This window comes from Papaver somniferum, chromosome 2, assembly GCF_003573695.1.
Source record: "Papaver somniferum cultivar HN1 chromosome 2, ASM357369v1, whole genome shotgun sequence".
NCBI lineage: Eukaryota > Viridiplantae > Streptophyta > Magnoliopsida > Ranunculales > Papaveraceae > Papaver > Papaver somniferum.
Genome location: NC_039359.1, coordinates 117,092,169 through 117,106,002, shown reverse-complemented (window position 1 = coordinate 117,106,002; position 13,834 = coordinate 117,092,169). Strand labels below are relative to the sequence as shown.

The following is a 13,834-nucleotide window of genomic DNA, read 5'->3' as shown; positions in this document are numbered from 1 at the left end:
GAGAAGTTATGGGCGAAACAAGAAGTTAACATTGTCGTTTCTCCAAAACTGATAGTTAAACTGGAGGTGTTAAAGGCAGTTGCTGGAACTACTAGGGGGCAGCTGAAATTCTCGTATTTATTATGCCTTCAGTTCTGCTAAGGGAACCAGCGGAGTTGTTAAGGGCAGGGAACATTGGTTGGTGGAAGAAGTCTGGAGTTTGGAGTTTTGACAACCGTAGGAGATGATGACATTCATGGGTTGCTGGTTGCGATGTCACTGAAAGTAACAAGTGATACAGGATGATGGCAGTAGATGAAGGAAGCTTTGAAATCGATAAGAAGTCAAAGACGAGAATGGTTGTTTCTAGGGATTATCATGATGAAGAGGAGACTGGACTCGAGTTTGTAGATGGATGTGGTGAGGCTGTCATTACGCAGCTGCGAAACAGAGGAGATACGTGGTTATGGTGGTTTGCTTCCCATGGAATATGGAGGAGAAAGAAATAAAAGGAGTTGGCTGCCTTCGGTGATTGCAGCTGAGAAGATCTTGGTCGGAAGCGACCAGTGATGGGGCTAGACAATGAGTTGTTGCTGCTTGGTAACATGGTAGGGATGATACAGTGATGGAATGAGCTTTGGCAGTCGATGGTGCTCGTGAAGATGAAGACTGCAGTGACTGAATAATGCCAAGAGTGGTGATTGATGCTTGTTATCGATGACTGTTATGGGAAACTGACGGATGGATTTATGTTGTTCGATGGAAGGCAGTAGTGGTGTTACTGTGGAGAAGCTCGAGTCTATATGAGAGCTGAGAAGAGATATTCTGAGCTCGAGAGAACTAAGAGGAAGAAGGTAGGCTTGCTACGATTACTATTGATAAGGACAGAGGATTATATTGTGCACGAGATATCATGGAAGAATTTGGAGTTGTTTCCGTTGGGTCTGCCAGTGATGATCCTGATGGTGCTCGGATAAGACAACTGAGATGATGTCAGTTATGATATTTACGCTGAAGGGATTTGAGGTATAGCATAAAAGAATACAATGGGTTTGAGAAGGAGAAAAAGAGAGCAGTGCGGCTAAGTTTTGAAAAGGAAAAGAAGTTTGATAGTTAAGTTGAGGTTACAGATGGGAGATTCACCGTAGGTAATAACAGGAGAAGTTACGGTTGAGTAAACCCATACGTAGTTGAAAAGAAAAATTGTGAGCTGAATCCAGGAGGAGTTACAACCATAAAGTCTAGGCCATAAATTAAGAGAAGAAAACTGAAAAGTTACACATGAGAACTTACGTCTGGAAAGTCCCATACGCAGAAAAAAAGATGAATATAAGTTGTCAGTTCTAGCCAAGAATGGTAATGGGCTGGACTTGTTCAGCATTCGATGAAAGCCCATTATGCTGATTTGGGTATTCTATGCATGACCAAGACTTGGGCATGACTTATATTTGGGAATTGTGACGAGTTTTAGCAACCTACTCTGCACGGAGATCGAGCACAGGTGCAGCTACAACTTGGAGACTATTCAAGAGACTTCTTAACCTAAATCTAAGATATCACATCTCTATATCCATAATACACTTTTGTTCTTCATAAAATATTTTAGGGTTTACCTCTTTAGGGGGAAACCGGGTAACGGTGTAATCTTAAGAAGCTAAAATTTTGTTGATTGAGGATTAATTCAATGTTCTAGCTTGAAGCTACATTATTATACAAATTTATTCAGAGTTTTATCATCTTATCGTTTGTTTTCACTATAATTAGGGGTTTTGATTGATTTCTAGATTGTTCAAGTGTACAATTGGATTAATCTATTGATCATTCTATTGCTAGTAAAGGGTTAGGATATCCGTGTAATTGTTGAATAATCCGTACACAAGTAGAGAACATGAGACATCGCAGAGGGATTCTGCGGAGCAATCGTGTGTGAAGACAACACTAGTAAGTGGACCTTGCGCTAAGAGTCTAACTGATAGGATCAACCTAAGTTCATATAACTTAAAGCTTCCGGTTGGGTTACACCTTGAGTGCTCTACTACTTGGTGGTTCTGTTGGATAGAATTTGATATGCGAGCGCTTCGGTATCAAGTTGCATAAGGGGTTTTGGGGATAGCACTGCGCTAGCTGCTTTCCTACGGTTGGTGATGAATGGTTCTAACGAAGATAGATAAGTATACTAATCCAATTATCGCTTGGTAACGACGAAGGATTTCGTGATAATCTTTTTATTATTTGTTTCTTTTTATTCACTTTTAAAAAATCCCCCTTTGTTTTAATTTTGCTAATATAAATAACCTATCAATCACACAGTTCTCTGTGGGAACGATCTGTTACTACCGCTATATTACCAGTTAATTAGTGAGAAATATCTTAATTAATTTGTTGTGATTACAACACGCACCAATATAACAAAGTATGTGTATCTTGTATGCGAACTGTGAAGTTCTAGTTCAGGTCCGGAACTCTTGTTTGTGAACGGGTTTAACTGCCAAAGGTTCGGAACTGTGGTTTGCGAACAGTGTTTGCGAAAGACTAGATTTGGTCAGGTCCTGAACTATGATTCGCGTACTCTGTTTGCGAACACAGTGGTCAGGTTCTAAAATCAATAAGTATGACTTTTCATACTCATGAACTCAGATTCGTTTGCGAACTGAAGTCCCTCGAATTTGAATAAAGGCGATTATCGGAAATATATAAAGGGGTTTCCAATTACTACTTTGTAATCTTATTTGGTCATCTTGTAAGCCCTTGGAACATCCCCACTCCGGTCCCAATAATACGGTTCTTTACTAATGTTTTCCTCACCCCCTGGCATCACCACTGCCAAGTGCCAACATCACTTTTCCTTGCACTTCTTACATCACCACTGCCTACATCACCAGCAGCGAATCCTACATCTTCTTTTCGTACTGGACTGGAGCAGTAAACCAGTGATCACTACTAGTCGTACTCAGGTCTAGCAACAGTGCAAAATCTTAAGCATCACTGATTTTAGTTGACAGTTCAACTGTTCAAGGATTTGTATAGGTAAGGGAACGAGTTTATGAGTTGATTTTTTTTATTATCTTTTCTTTTTCTTTTTTATTTCTCAAAATGTAAATCCAGGGTTTCACTTATATATTCGGGGGGAAATTTGGGGTTTTCAAAATTTAAGTCAATTTTTTAACTTTATATTCTGATTAATTAGGGTTTTAATTGGTGAAGTTCGGGGGTTTTCAACTTTTTTCAGCTCTTGTGTCTGTGTTTGATTATTGTTATGTACCATCATTCATTGTTGTGTAGATATGAATGTATCTTTCCATGAGTCGAAAGAAAGCACGGCAACAGATGCAGGGCTAGTATTTAAGGTTGAACTGGAGTAGTCTATTAATGGTTAAGAGATGCTCGATTAGCCTTAAGTGTATATGATGCAACTAGATGTTCTATTTCCTGATTCTGTTCTCACGAATTATAAATAGGGTATGAGTTAGTACTGAGAATATTTGACGGAGAATTTAAACAAGAAATTAAAGGAAGATGGATACAACACCTAGGGAAGTAAGCACCTAGAATCGTAACATTGTAAAACTCTATTGTTAAAGGAAAAAATCTGTGTTCCTACTCAGCAATTGCTTAGTTCTGTTATTTCCTTGTTAGGATTTTCTTGGAATTCTCAAGTTTAGCAGACATAGCTCGTTGGGTTCTTAATGTGCTATTGTATCTATAGGCATGTTCATCTTTTTTTATAAGCTTTTATTTGATGCTTCTATTACAATTATATTGCAACTATTGATCAACTTCGTGCACCAGGATTTATCAATGGGGAATGATACAATCCTCAGCTACAACAATGTTGTATTGAGAAGATCAGATTTGGAGATTAGTGGTGAAGTCTTCCTTAATGACGCTATCATTCAGTTCTATTTTAGTTATCTTCAATCCGGTTCTTCCTCTCAAGATGTATTACTACTCCCACCTTCTATCTCATTTTTGATCATGAACTATCCACATTCAGAAAACCTCAAAGATATCGTTGAGCCACTTAAACTGCGAGAAAAGAAAGTGGTAATCTTTGCTATCAACAATAATACAAATGTGGAAGCTGAGGGTGGTAGTCACTGGAGCTTACTTGCGTATGAGAAGAATTCTGAGGTATTTGTACACCACGATAGCATGGGAACATCTAATAAGATGTATGCTGAAAAACTGTACAGAGCTGTTGTGGGATTTATGGGTGAATGTAAATCTGACTCCTCAAAAATTAGACTTTTGGAGTGTCCATGTACGCCGCAACAGAAAAATGGTTTCGATTGTGGTTTATATGTTACCGCAATTACGAAAGTTATATGCAACTGGTATAAAAAAGGTGATTCCAGTGGGTTGTGGTATTCTGAAGTCATGAAATTGACACCAGAGATGGTATCTCATATGAGAAGTGACATACCAATGCTTATACAGGAGTTGGTGGCCAAGAAAGAAGGTTTGTTACGCTAACAAACAAACTGTGCTTGATCTTTAGAAATCTTGATAAAAAATTCACAAAGCTTTTGTTTTACACAATCATAAGCATATCACATGGGCTTTACTGGATTGATATTCACTTGGAAATCGTTTTTTAAATTATTTATTTTTATGACTGGCATTTCGAAATGAAGGAATGAGACGTAAATGCTCGGGCCTCGAGTAATGAGGATTTTCCTAGCACTGGTGTCGTGGTGTATGAGTAGCAATTTTTTGTTTGCCTAACACTAGTGTCTTTGGGTATGAGTAGCAATCTTTTGTTTGACTAACACTGCTGTCTTCGGGTATGCGTATCAAATTTTTTTGTGGGAATTTCTTGTTCAATGCCGTCAGAAGTTTTGCATTGGTATCACTAGTTGAAGCTTTGTCAAAACAACTTTTGTATGTTTGTGAATTTTTGAGACTTGATATTGTGCATAATGCCCGGTTATGATTGATAGTTATATATATATATATTGCATTTCATGTACTTTTCACTGTGGGCATGTGTTGGATTTTGTGTATGTGTGTGTTTTATAAGTGTGCTTCTCATGCCCCTTTGCGCTAGTTCTTCTACTGGCATTTGCGAAAATGAATGAAAAGTGTGACTGTGTGTGTAATATCATCCTTTCAATTTGCTTAATGCTGTTTTTATGTGGTATGAGTAGTATCTTGCATTGCGGGTGTTTTTCTTGCCGAATGTCATTTTGCTGCAATCTTTACTCCGATAGGAATGATCGTAGCATGACAAATGAAATGATGTGGATGTTTAATAATATTGTTTGGTAGTTGAGAGAGACACAGATTAACTTTCAAGTAGGTTCATCAGGTGCTACTCCAGTGGAGATGAAAACAACCAGAATTTGGAACCGAATTTAGAGAAGATCGAGAAAGAAAATGAAGAGTTTGTCTCCTGTGAACTATCAGTGTTGCTTAATGACATTGAGGAAGAAAATGAAAAGGTTCTTGTAACCTTTCATCTATGTCATCTATTGGTGGTGGTCAACGAAAGTAGGGTCCAGGAAGAAAAGGAGGTCTCATCCAGCTGTTCTGATGCTCAGCCTACTGCAGATCAGGTAAATAAGTCATTAGTTCAGTAAGCAGTTCGTTTGGACTTTATTGTTTTTGTGTATCTCCCATTCGGGCCATTCCTATCTTGTTCTGATTTCCGAGAAGATCTATTAATAAAGACAAAAAAAAAGAAGAAGAGGGGGACTAGGCCAACATATAAACGCGTCAGCATATAACTAAGAACTTTTTACATTGATATTTCAGTTGAAGGCAGAGATTCAATGGTTGGAGAAGCGTATCGAAGAACTGGAGTCTCAGCTGTATCATTCCACTTCACCTGCAGGGAGTCCAAAAACAAGTTCTGCTTTTACCATGGACGTGAAGGAGTTTCTTGACAATAATAAGCGGGTAGTCTTATTTGGTGGATACGACAGCACTGATTGGTTGTCAACCGTGGACTGTTATTCACCTCTTAGTGACACCAAGGAGCGTTTAAGGCCTATGAACTTCGCCCGTTCATATGCCGCGACTGCTGCCGTCAGAGATGACATTTACATATTTGGTGGTGGAGATGGTACTTCATTTTTCAAAACAGGTATTACACACATTGATTATCTCAATCTGTTCTCTCACCTCCGATTCAATTCTTAACTTTGCTTGGAACTTACTGTAATTTTATTTGTATATAGTTGAACCGTATAATTTAGAAAGAAACGAGTGGACCCCCTGTCCTTCATTAAGCCACATCAAGGGATGCTTGTCAGGGGTTACTTTGCGTGATAAAATTTATGCTATTGGTGGTGGAGACGGAATTGAATGTCTTTCAGATGTTGAAACTTTTGACCCGGCAGCTTGGAAGTGGATCCCTGCTCAGTCCATGCAAGAAAAGGTTGTTTAATCGTTTACCTATTAATTTAATAACACATGGGTGTCTGTTAGAACGTGGATCTAGCCTGAAGCTAAGCCAGATTGTTGGTTCGGGAGCTAGCATTTGTTGAGCAGACAACTGCTGCAGCCTTTCTGTCATCATCCTCATTGTGGTGTTAATGGAAGGGTTTCATTGAATGGCATGAATCTGTGTTTTTACAGAGATCTTCTGGTGCTGTAGCAGAGCTCAAAGGTACAATTTATGCTGCTGGGGGATATGATGGAAAGAAGTACTTGAGGTAAGTAACCGCTTTATTGTACTATCAAGAAAAGGTGGTAACTCAAGTGCATGTTTCTTGGGGAGACTGATATGAAACATCACTGGGGGAAAATAGCAGTTAATAGTGGTTTCTATGAACTTTCTCATATTAGTTACACTGACATCATTGTGTATAACAGATCAGTTGAACGATTTGACCCGAGAGAAGGTTCTTGGTCCAGAATTTCAAGTATGCATTTTCAAAGAGGAGGTCACTCCTTGGTCGCTATGAATGAGAAACTGTGAGTCAATTTTTTTCTTTTTCATTTGTTGGTTAGTAAATCATCTCTCTTGTTTTGTTTAGTAGTGTTTGCCTTACTGCCTCTGCAGATACGCATTAGGAGGCTATGATGGACAGAACATGGTTCTTACCGTTGAGGAATATGATTGTCGTCGGAACTCTTGGATAAAAAGCAAGGAAATGATGATGGAACCCAGAATATATGCAACTGCAGGAGTCATCGGAGAATCAATCTTTGTTATTTCAGGATTGAAAACCATCGAAACATTGACAGAAACAGTATCAATTATTTTCCTTTTCCCTTGTTTTCTTCCTCAAGTGGTCAAATTTTGTTTGCGATACGAAAACTTTACTCCGTTGTATCAATCAATTCCAGGTGGAGTGTTACAAAGAAGGTGGTGGTTGGTCCTTCGTTAACCCGAAGGGTGCAGGGAAGAGATGCTTCTCCACCTCAATTTTCATGTGAAACCTCTTAGCATGAGGTTGAAAGGAGACTGGATCAGAAGTTTTTTGTTGATCCCTGGTAGGCTTCTGTTGAATTGTAGCTGTAGATATATATTAGTAGTATATTACATATCAACCCTTGCTTTTTGACGAACCCATGTATAGGTACCACTTTCGTTCTGGCCTTTACTACTCAGAAGTTTTAAGTTTGACGGGCCCTTGCATATTTTATGTTTGACGGGCCCTTGCATATTTTATGTTTCACCAACTTCTAGAAGGAGATTTCCATAAATATTCCTTGTAATTCAGATCTGGAAAACTTCTCCTCCTCTTTCGTCCTTTGCCACCAATTCACCACCGTCTTTTCTCTCCTAGAAATTTTCGTTTTGATAGTTCAATTATTGAATCAATGATCCAATTGAAGAGATGATTCTCACGCTAAAGAAATTTAGCCGTGCGTACTTTCCTCTCTGTTGAAGATGACTGATACAAATGGCAAGCCCACAGAATAACAGAAATTAAGACCTGGTTAGCAAAATTCTTAAACTTTTATTGTTAATTTTTTCATTTTTTTTTTGGTTGTATTTGAAACTTTTGGGGATGGTTCTACTATCATTGTGGTTAATGTCAAAGTTCGATCGTTTATATATCTGTTATTAATGTATGTGCATAAATTTGTTTTTATTGATTTTTTTTTTATGATTAATTAGGGGTTTTCAGAATTGGGGGAAAATTTTTGGAAATTTTTATCGTTCTTTGATTTGATTAATTTGCAGAATATCATGTTTTGTTGTTGGGCTGGGAGTGGTGGTTGTGCAAACCAAGTTTGATTACAGTTTTCTTATTTTTATACATAAGCAAAGACCTTAACGTTTTTTCAGTCAAGTAGGTTGATTTTGATATACAAAAGCAAACTCTTCACATTTGTCAGTTTTTGCGATTTCAAATAGATTACAATTTTCTGGAAAGGATATACAAAAGTTGGAAATGAAGATACCGCTTTAACATCTTTTAGTGAGACAACTCCCATAGAGAGACTGCAGCACCTGTTCCACTACTAGTACTTAACTATATATGGCACTTGAGCTAACGATAAAAGTATTAAAATAAGAGGAATTACAAACTTGTAGAAACCATGTCAACCTATAACTACTTTACTAGTGCACTATTTTGATTACTAGTTTCTATGTTGCCAGAGATATACATTTAGCTCGAAAATGGAATTACAGGTAACAAATGGATTAAAAGATAGCACCAGCAGCATACAGTGATGAAGGTGTTGATGATGTGACATTACAACCCAATGCTGGCCACATCTGGATATTGATATTCACGTTACAACTTACTGGTGGTAGAGGAATGGAACAGCAACACTGCTCGATCCAATTAATATAGGTGAGTCCACCACCAACTCCACTTACATGCACCGTGACCCTGCACTTTAAAGGCCCTTTTCCTCACATCTGTTCTCACATTAAGGTTTCAGAGCACAATCTGAACTACCTTTATGTGGTATATGTAGGTGCACATCAGCCTTATATATATCCTAATTATACTTTGTGCAAAATTAAGTGCAAATGAAGGATCTTGTGGAAGGGATGATGATGGCATAACAGGAACAATATATGAATATGAGTGTGGTTTTATTCTGCTCATGGTTTTCTGCATTTTCATTGTGTTCTTACCATGCTACCAAGACTATTATGATACTTAGGCCTTGTATTGATAAAATTGTTGTCTTATGTTTGTTTTCAGGTTATACGATCTGACTACCTTAGTGTAAGTCAGCTCTTCATTTTGATATTAATGTTGTTTCTTATGTGAATCTGTGCTGCAATGGTAGCATGACTGACTCCATGTCAGAAGATGCGTGTTCAACTCACGCCAGGTTCCCTTGGTTTGAAGTTCCTCTATGTGTCAACATTGCTGATTGACATTATAATCTCCGCCAATATGTTCTTGGATGTCCATTTTTGGTATTAAGTTGGCATATCGACACCATAATCTAGAGCCAACCTATTTTTGGATTTTCAAGCTTTGGTATCAACTTGACTTGTTGCCCCCGTTTGGGGTGTCAACTAGGCTTGTTGGCACCATAATCTGGATCCAACATGCTTCTGAATTTCCAGATTTTGGTGTCAGCTTGGCTCGACTCCAAGTTGACACCATAATTTGGAGCCTAACATAGTCCTGGATTTTCAGATTTTGGTGTCAACTTGGCCTGTTAATTTCGAATTTTGGTGTCAACTTGTGTGGAGGTGGTGGTGGCGTTGGCGGAGGTGACCAAATGGCGGTGATCGTGGAGGAAAAAGCAAGGTGATGGGGGTGTTTGCGGTGGAGGTGGAGTGGTGGTGATGGCGATGGCGGAAGCTGTAGCACAGTGATGATGGTGGTCTCGGCGAAGGTGGAGTGGTTGTGGCGGAGGTATAAAAGGGATGGTGGTGAATCTGTTGATGTTGCAGCTGGGGTAATGCTGTAATGGTAATGGTAATGGTGATGGTGATGGTGATGGTGATGGTGATGGTGGTGGTGGTGGTGGTGGAGTTGGAGCGACGGCAGAGACGGGAGAGAATAGTAAAAAGGAAATGTACGTGGGTATATTCGAAGGGTCTTTAGGGTATTTAAAAAATGCACTCCCTTGCTAAACGCCGGTCTTCGTCTCGAAATATTAAAAAGAAATGGCGGTGATGTCCAAAAGCTTTCTCGTTTTTGTTGCATGTAGTCTATGTAGATGGTTCGATGGATGAACCACCGCCTTGACTAAGTCAAGGATAATCCTAATTTTATTTAACGCTTGTTAATCTCACCTTAATTGGAATGCGACTATGTGCACCCCCACTAAACCAGGGGGCACGTTCCTCCTTTCCTTATTGGTTATCAAAAATTCTAAACGAACCGAGAAATCAGACCACGTCAAAACCTAAAATGGGATCTCCTGCTGTCCTTCGTGGGGCCTATCGGGACCACACCAAAAAAAAAATTGTGAGACAAAAAAGAAATGTGCGGTTTTGGTGTGGTCTGATTTCTTGATTTGTTTAGAATCATCCGTTGGTTATAAGCTAACCAGGGTAATTATCTTGTTTATGATCTTTTTTTTATTTTTTAATTTAAAAACAGAAGTTAAAAGTTAAAGCACATAGGGACTTGGAGAAAAATTGGAAAGGGATCCCCATTTATTACTTCAACCACAGTCATGAGACGGACCAAATACCAAAAGCCAGACTAAAAACCAAAAATTTTTGGTATTTTGGGTGACCCAAGCGCAGTGGGATAACACCAAATTTGGTGAAGCGTAACTTACACTAACGCCCGATGCCAGACGTAACTTATACTCACGTCTGTTGATGAAGCGGATTTTTATTATGCGTTTGAATGAAACGGAGGTATAATGCCCGCTTGATTGAGGCGCAAGTATAACTAACGCCGGATATGGGACGGCGATGGAAAGTGCGTCTACTGGGACGGAGATGAAAAGTGCGTATCACTCGTACGGAGATATAAAGTGCGTATGTTTCGGGCGTTAATGGATTATGCGTATGTTTCGGGCGTTAATGGATTATGCGTCTGGGTGAGACGTTTATAGAAGAAGCGTCTGAGTGGAGCGTGCATTTAAGAAGCGTCTGGTTGGGGCGTTTAAAGAAGGAGCGTCTGAGTGGGACGTTTGTAATACCTGCGTCTATGTGGGACGTTTGTAATACGTTCGTGTGAGAGGGACGGTTGTAATACGAGCGTCTGAGTGGGACGTCTGTAATACATGCGTCTGAATCAAGCGTTTGTAATACGTGCGTCTGAGTGAGGCGTGCACGGAAAATCCGTCTGGATATAGACGTGATTATCTCTTCTTCTCCTCCTCCTTTTACATAAACAGTTTTTACAGAAGAAAAAAAAAAGACGAAAACAGACGAAAAATCTAGGGCAAAACCTAAATCGAATGTGACGGAAATTTGATTGGGTGCGGGGAAACGAGTTCTTGCGAAAGAAACGAGTAATCTTATTCGTTAATTGGGTGCGGGGAAATTTGATTGAAGATTAAAGGTATGATTTGTTTTTGGGTAATTTGTTTTTGGTTGGATTGAAGATTAAAGGTATGATTAATTAGGCTGTTTTTGGGTGGAATGAGTGGATTGCATGTTGATTTCATTAAGCATAACCGTGTTTGTTTGATTTCATTAACCATATAACATGAGGTTACTGTTACTGTTCTTTGTTTGATTATGTTTGATTATGTATAGAATGATTTGAGTGATAGAATATGAATAATTTGTTTGTTTGATTATGTATGAATAATTTTACTGATAGAATACAAAGGGGAGATACAAAATGTTGTTGTTGATCTTCACTGATAGAATAATTTTACTGATAGACTAAGTTCACTGAAATCCATTAAACATGAATTGTTGTTGCTCACAAAGGGGAGATACAAAATGTTAAACAGTTGTATGATAAAGACGGTGTCTAGATTTTTTCTGTAAATTTTTTTGATCTTCTATCAAACGATCGGAAAATCAGAAAACCAAAATCAGAATTCCAAAATATAACCGTTGGCGCACGTAATACATGCGCCTGGTAACAGACGCTCGTAATACATGCGCTCCGAACAAACGCTCATAATACGAGCGTCCGTCCCAGACGCTCGTAAAACATGCGCCCACTCCAGACGGTCCTAATATATGCGCCCATCCCAGACGCTTCTAAAACATGCGCCCACTCCACACGGTCGTAATATATGCGCCTCACTCATACGCCCATAAACATGCGTCTCACTCATACGCCCATAAAACATGCGTCTCACACAGACGTTAATAATACGTCCGTCTCCCGCATACGGTCATAATACATGCGCCCGGACCAGGCGCTTTTAGTAACTGCGTCCAAACCAGGCGTTTTTAATAACTGCGTCTGCTATGGGGCGTAGGTTTTATCTACGTATGGCCCGGCGGTGTTTATAATAACGCCTAACTCAAACGCTGTATATACATCCGCCCCATTATCATACGTTATTTATACGTACGCCCGATGTGGAGCGTCCACTATACTTCCGTCTGAAATCATACGCCCACTATACTTCCGTCCCACTATTAATCATTTTAGTCTGGGTTGGCGACCACATTTGGTCGCAAACCCTAATTAACTGGACTAAATATGGTTTTAGTCAGTACCACTGCGGCTGAATTTGGGACCAAATTTGGGTATAGTCCCCAAATTTGGTCATGACTGTGGTTGCTCTTTTTCTTCATTTTTTAATCCTGTATTGGAACATTCACATTTAACTCTCAGTCTCTGACATGTTCTTCCGGCTGTAGCTACACAATGCGAGTTTCTAAGGAGGAATTTATTCTTATGATCCTAAAAATTACGGGGATTACTCTTTTGGTCCCAGGATTATTTAATAAAATTCGCAAATTATCCCAGTGGTCCTGAAATATTATAGGAAGTAGGATTAATAAAATAACCGGTGTGCATATTGCCTGCACATAAAATCAGTGTGCATATTGCCTGCACATTATAAAATATGAAGAAAATTTCAAATATTTACAAAAATCAGTGTGTCTATTGACTGCACACTATAAAATATGAAGAAAACTAAAAAAATTATGTACAGAAATCAGTGTGTATATTTCATGCATATAAAATCAGTGTGCATATTGTCTGCACACTATAAAATATGAAGAAAATTTAAAAAATTATTTAGAGAATAAAAAATTTCATGAAATGAAAATTTGATAGCTGTGTTTACGCTCGTTGTGTAGGTCTTTCAAAAAGCTTTCCAAATATATAAAATTTGTCGAATTCTTATATATGATTTGTGAGAGTTGTTATGTTTAAGTTGGCATGACAATTATACCCTTGAAGGATATAGTTTATCATTTGATAACATCATCAAACATCTTTATCCAAATGACCCTCGTTCTTTTTTAAGGATCATTGCAATAAAATGGGTTAGCTTTTTTAAAATTGAGTTTTAAACCAAAGGCCATTTGAGTAAGAGAAAATGATAGGAGGGTCAAACACTTAATTCCCACTAACTAAAAAGTACGATGGTACTGATTTAATTATCCTATATATATACATGATCACCATGATCGATATTTAACATAAATGAGAGTATTTTGTTTGGTTTCAGATTCAATGCGAATAATTGACAAACGAGAAACTAATTTTAGTCGTCATGAAGAAACTCAAACACACTTGCTTAATAAAACTCTTATCTTGTTCTTCTCCACCCTAACGTCATATAGATATATCAATCCAAAGGAGAAACCATTATCATCAAAACTCACAACTTAATTCAATCTTTTATATAGGCCTCTCTAGCTAGAAATGGACACACCAGCAACAACAACATTTGCCACAGTCGGAAAAATATCATATCAAAACGATCGGTTTCTTTCCATCTCTATCTATATCAGCAACATCTAATACCGATGATGTTATCATCCCATTCAGATTCAGTTCGAAAACAGAGATAGCATCGATATTCCTTGTTTGTTTTT

General features: G+C 38.4%; 2 protein-coding genes across 3 annotated transcripts; both read left to right on the top strand.

The window, feature by feature from the left end:
• The first annotated feature begins 2,814 nt into the window (after positions 1-2,814).
• On the top strand, positions 2,815-5,403 carry LOC113348920 (NEDD8-specific protease 1-like). 2 transcript variants are annotated; one of them, XM_026592827.1, is made up of 3 exons: positions 2,815-3,006; positions 3,769-4,438; positions 5,288-5,403. In XM_026592827.1, the coding sequence occupies exons 2-3, from the start codon at positions 3,778-3,780 to the stop codon at positions 5,335-5,337; spliced, it is 711 nt and encodes a 236-aa protein (XP_026448612.1). In that variant the 5' UTR covers positions 2,815-3,006; positions 3,769-3,777; the 3' UTR covers positions 5,338-5,403. The 2 variants fall into 2 exon arrangements, with proteins under 2 accessions (XP_026448612.1, XP_026448611.1); XM_026592826.1 differs by having other exon boundaries at positions 5,279-5,374.
• Positions 5,344-9,637, top strand: LOC113348919 (influenza virus NS1A-binding protein-like). Its single transcript, XM_026592825.1, has 9 exons — positions 5,344-5,534; positions 5,734-6,064; positions 6,159-6,358; positions 6,559-6,635; positions 6,796-6,897; positions 6,986-7,175; positions 7,273-7,419; positions 8,570-8,735; positions 9,096-9,637. Exons 2-7 carry the CDS (start codon positions 5,842-5,844, stop codon positions 7,360-7,362), a joined length of 882 nt encoding a protein of 293 aa, XP_026448610.1. The 5' UTR covers positions 5,344-5,534; positions 5,734-5,841; the 3' UTR covers positions 7,363-7,419; positions 8,570-8,735; positions 9,096-9,637.
• The last annotated feature ends 4,197 nt before the right edge of the window (positions 9,638-13,834 follow it).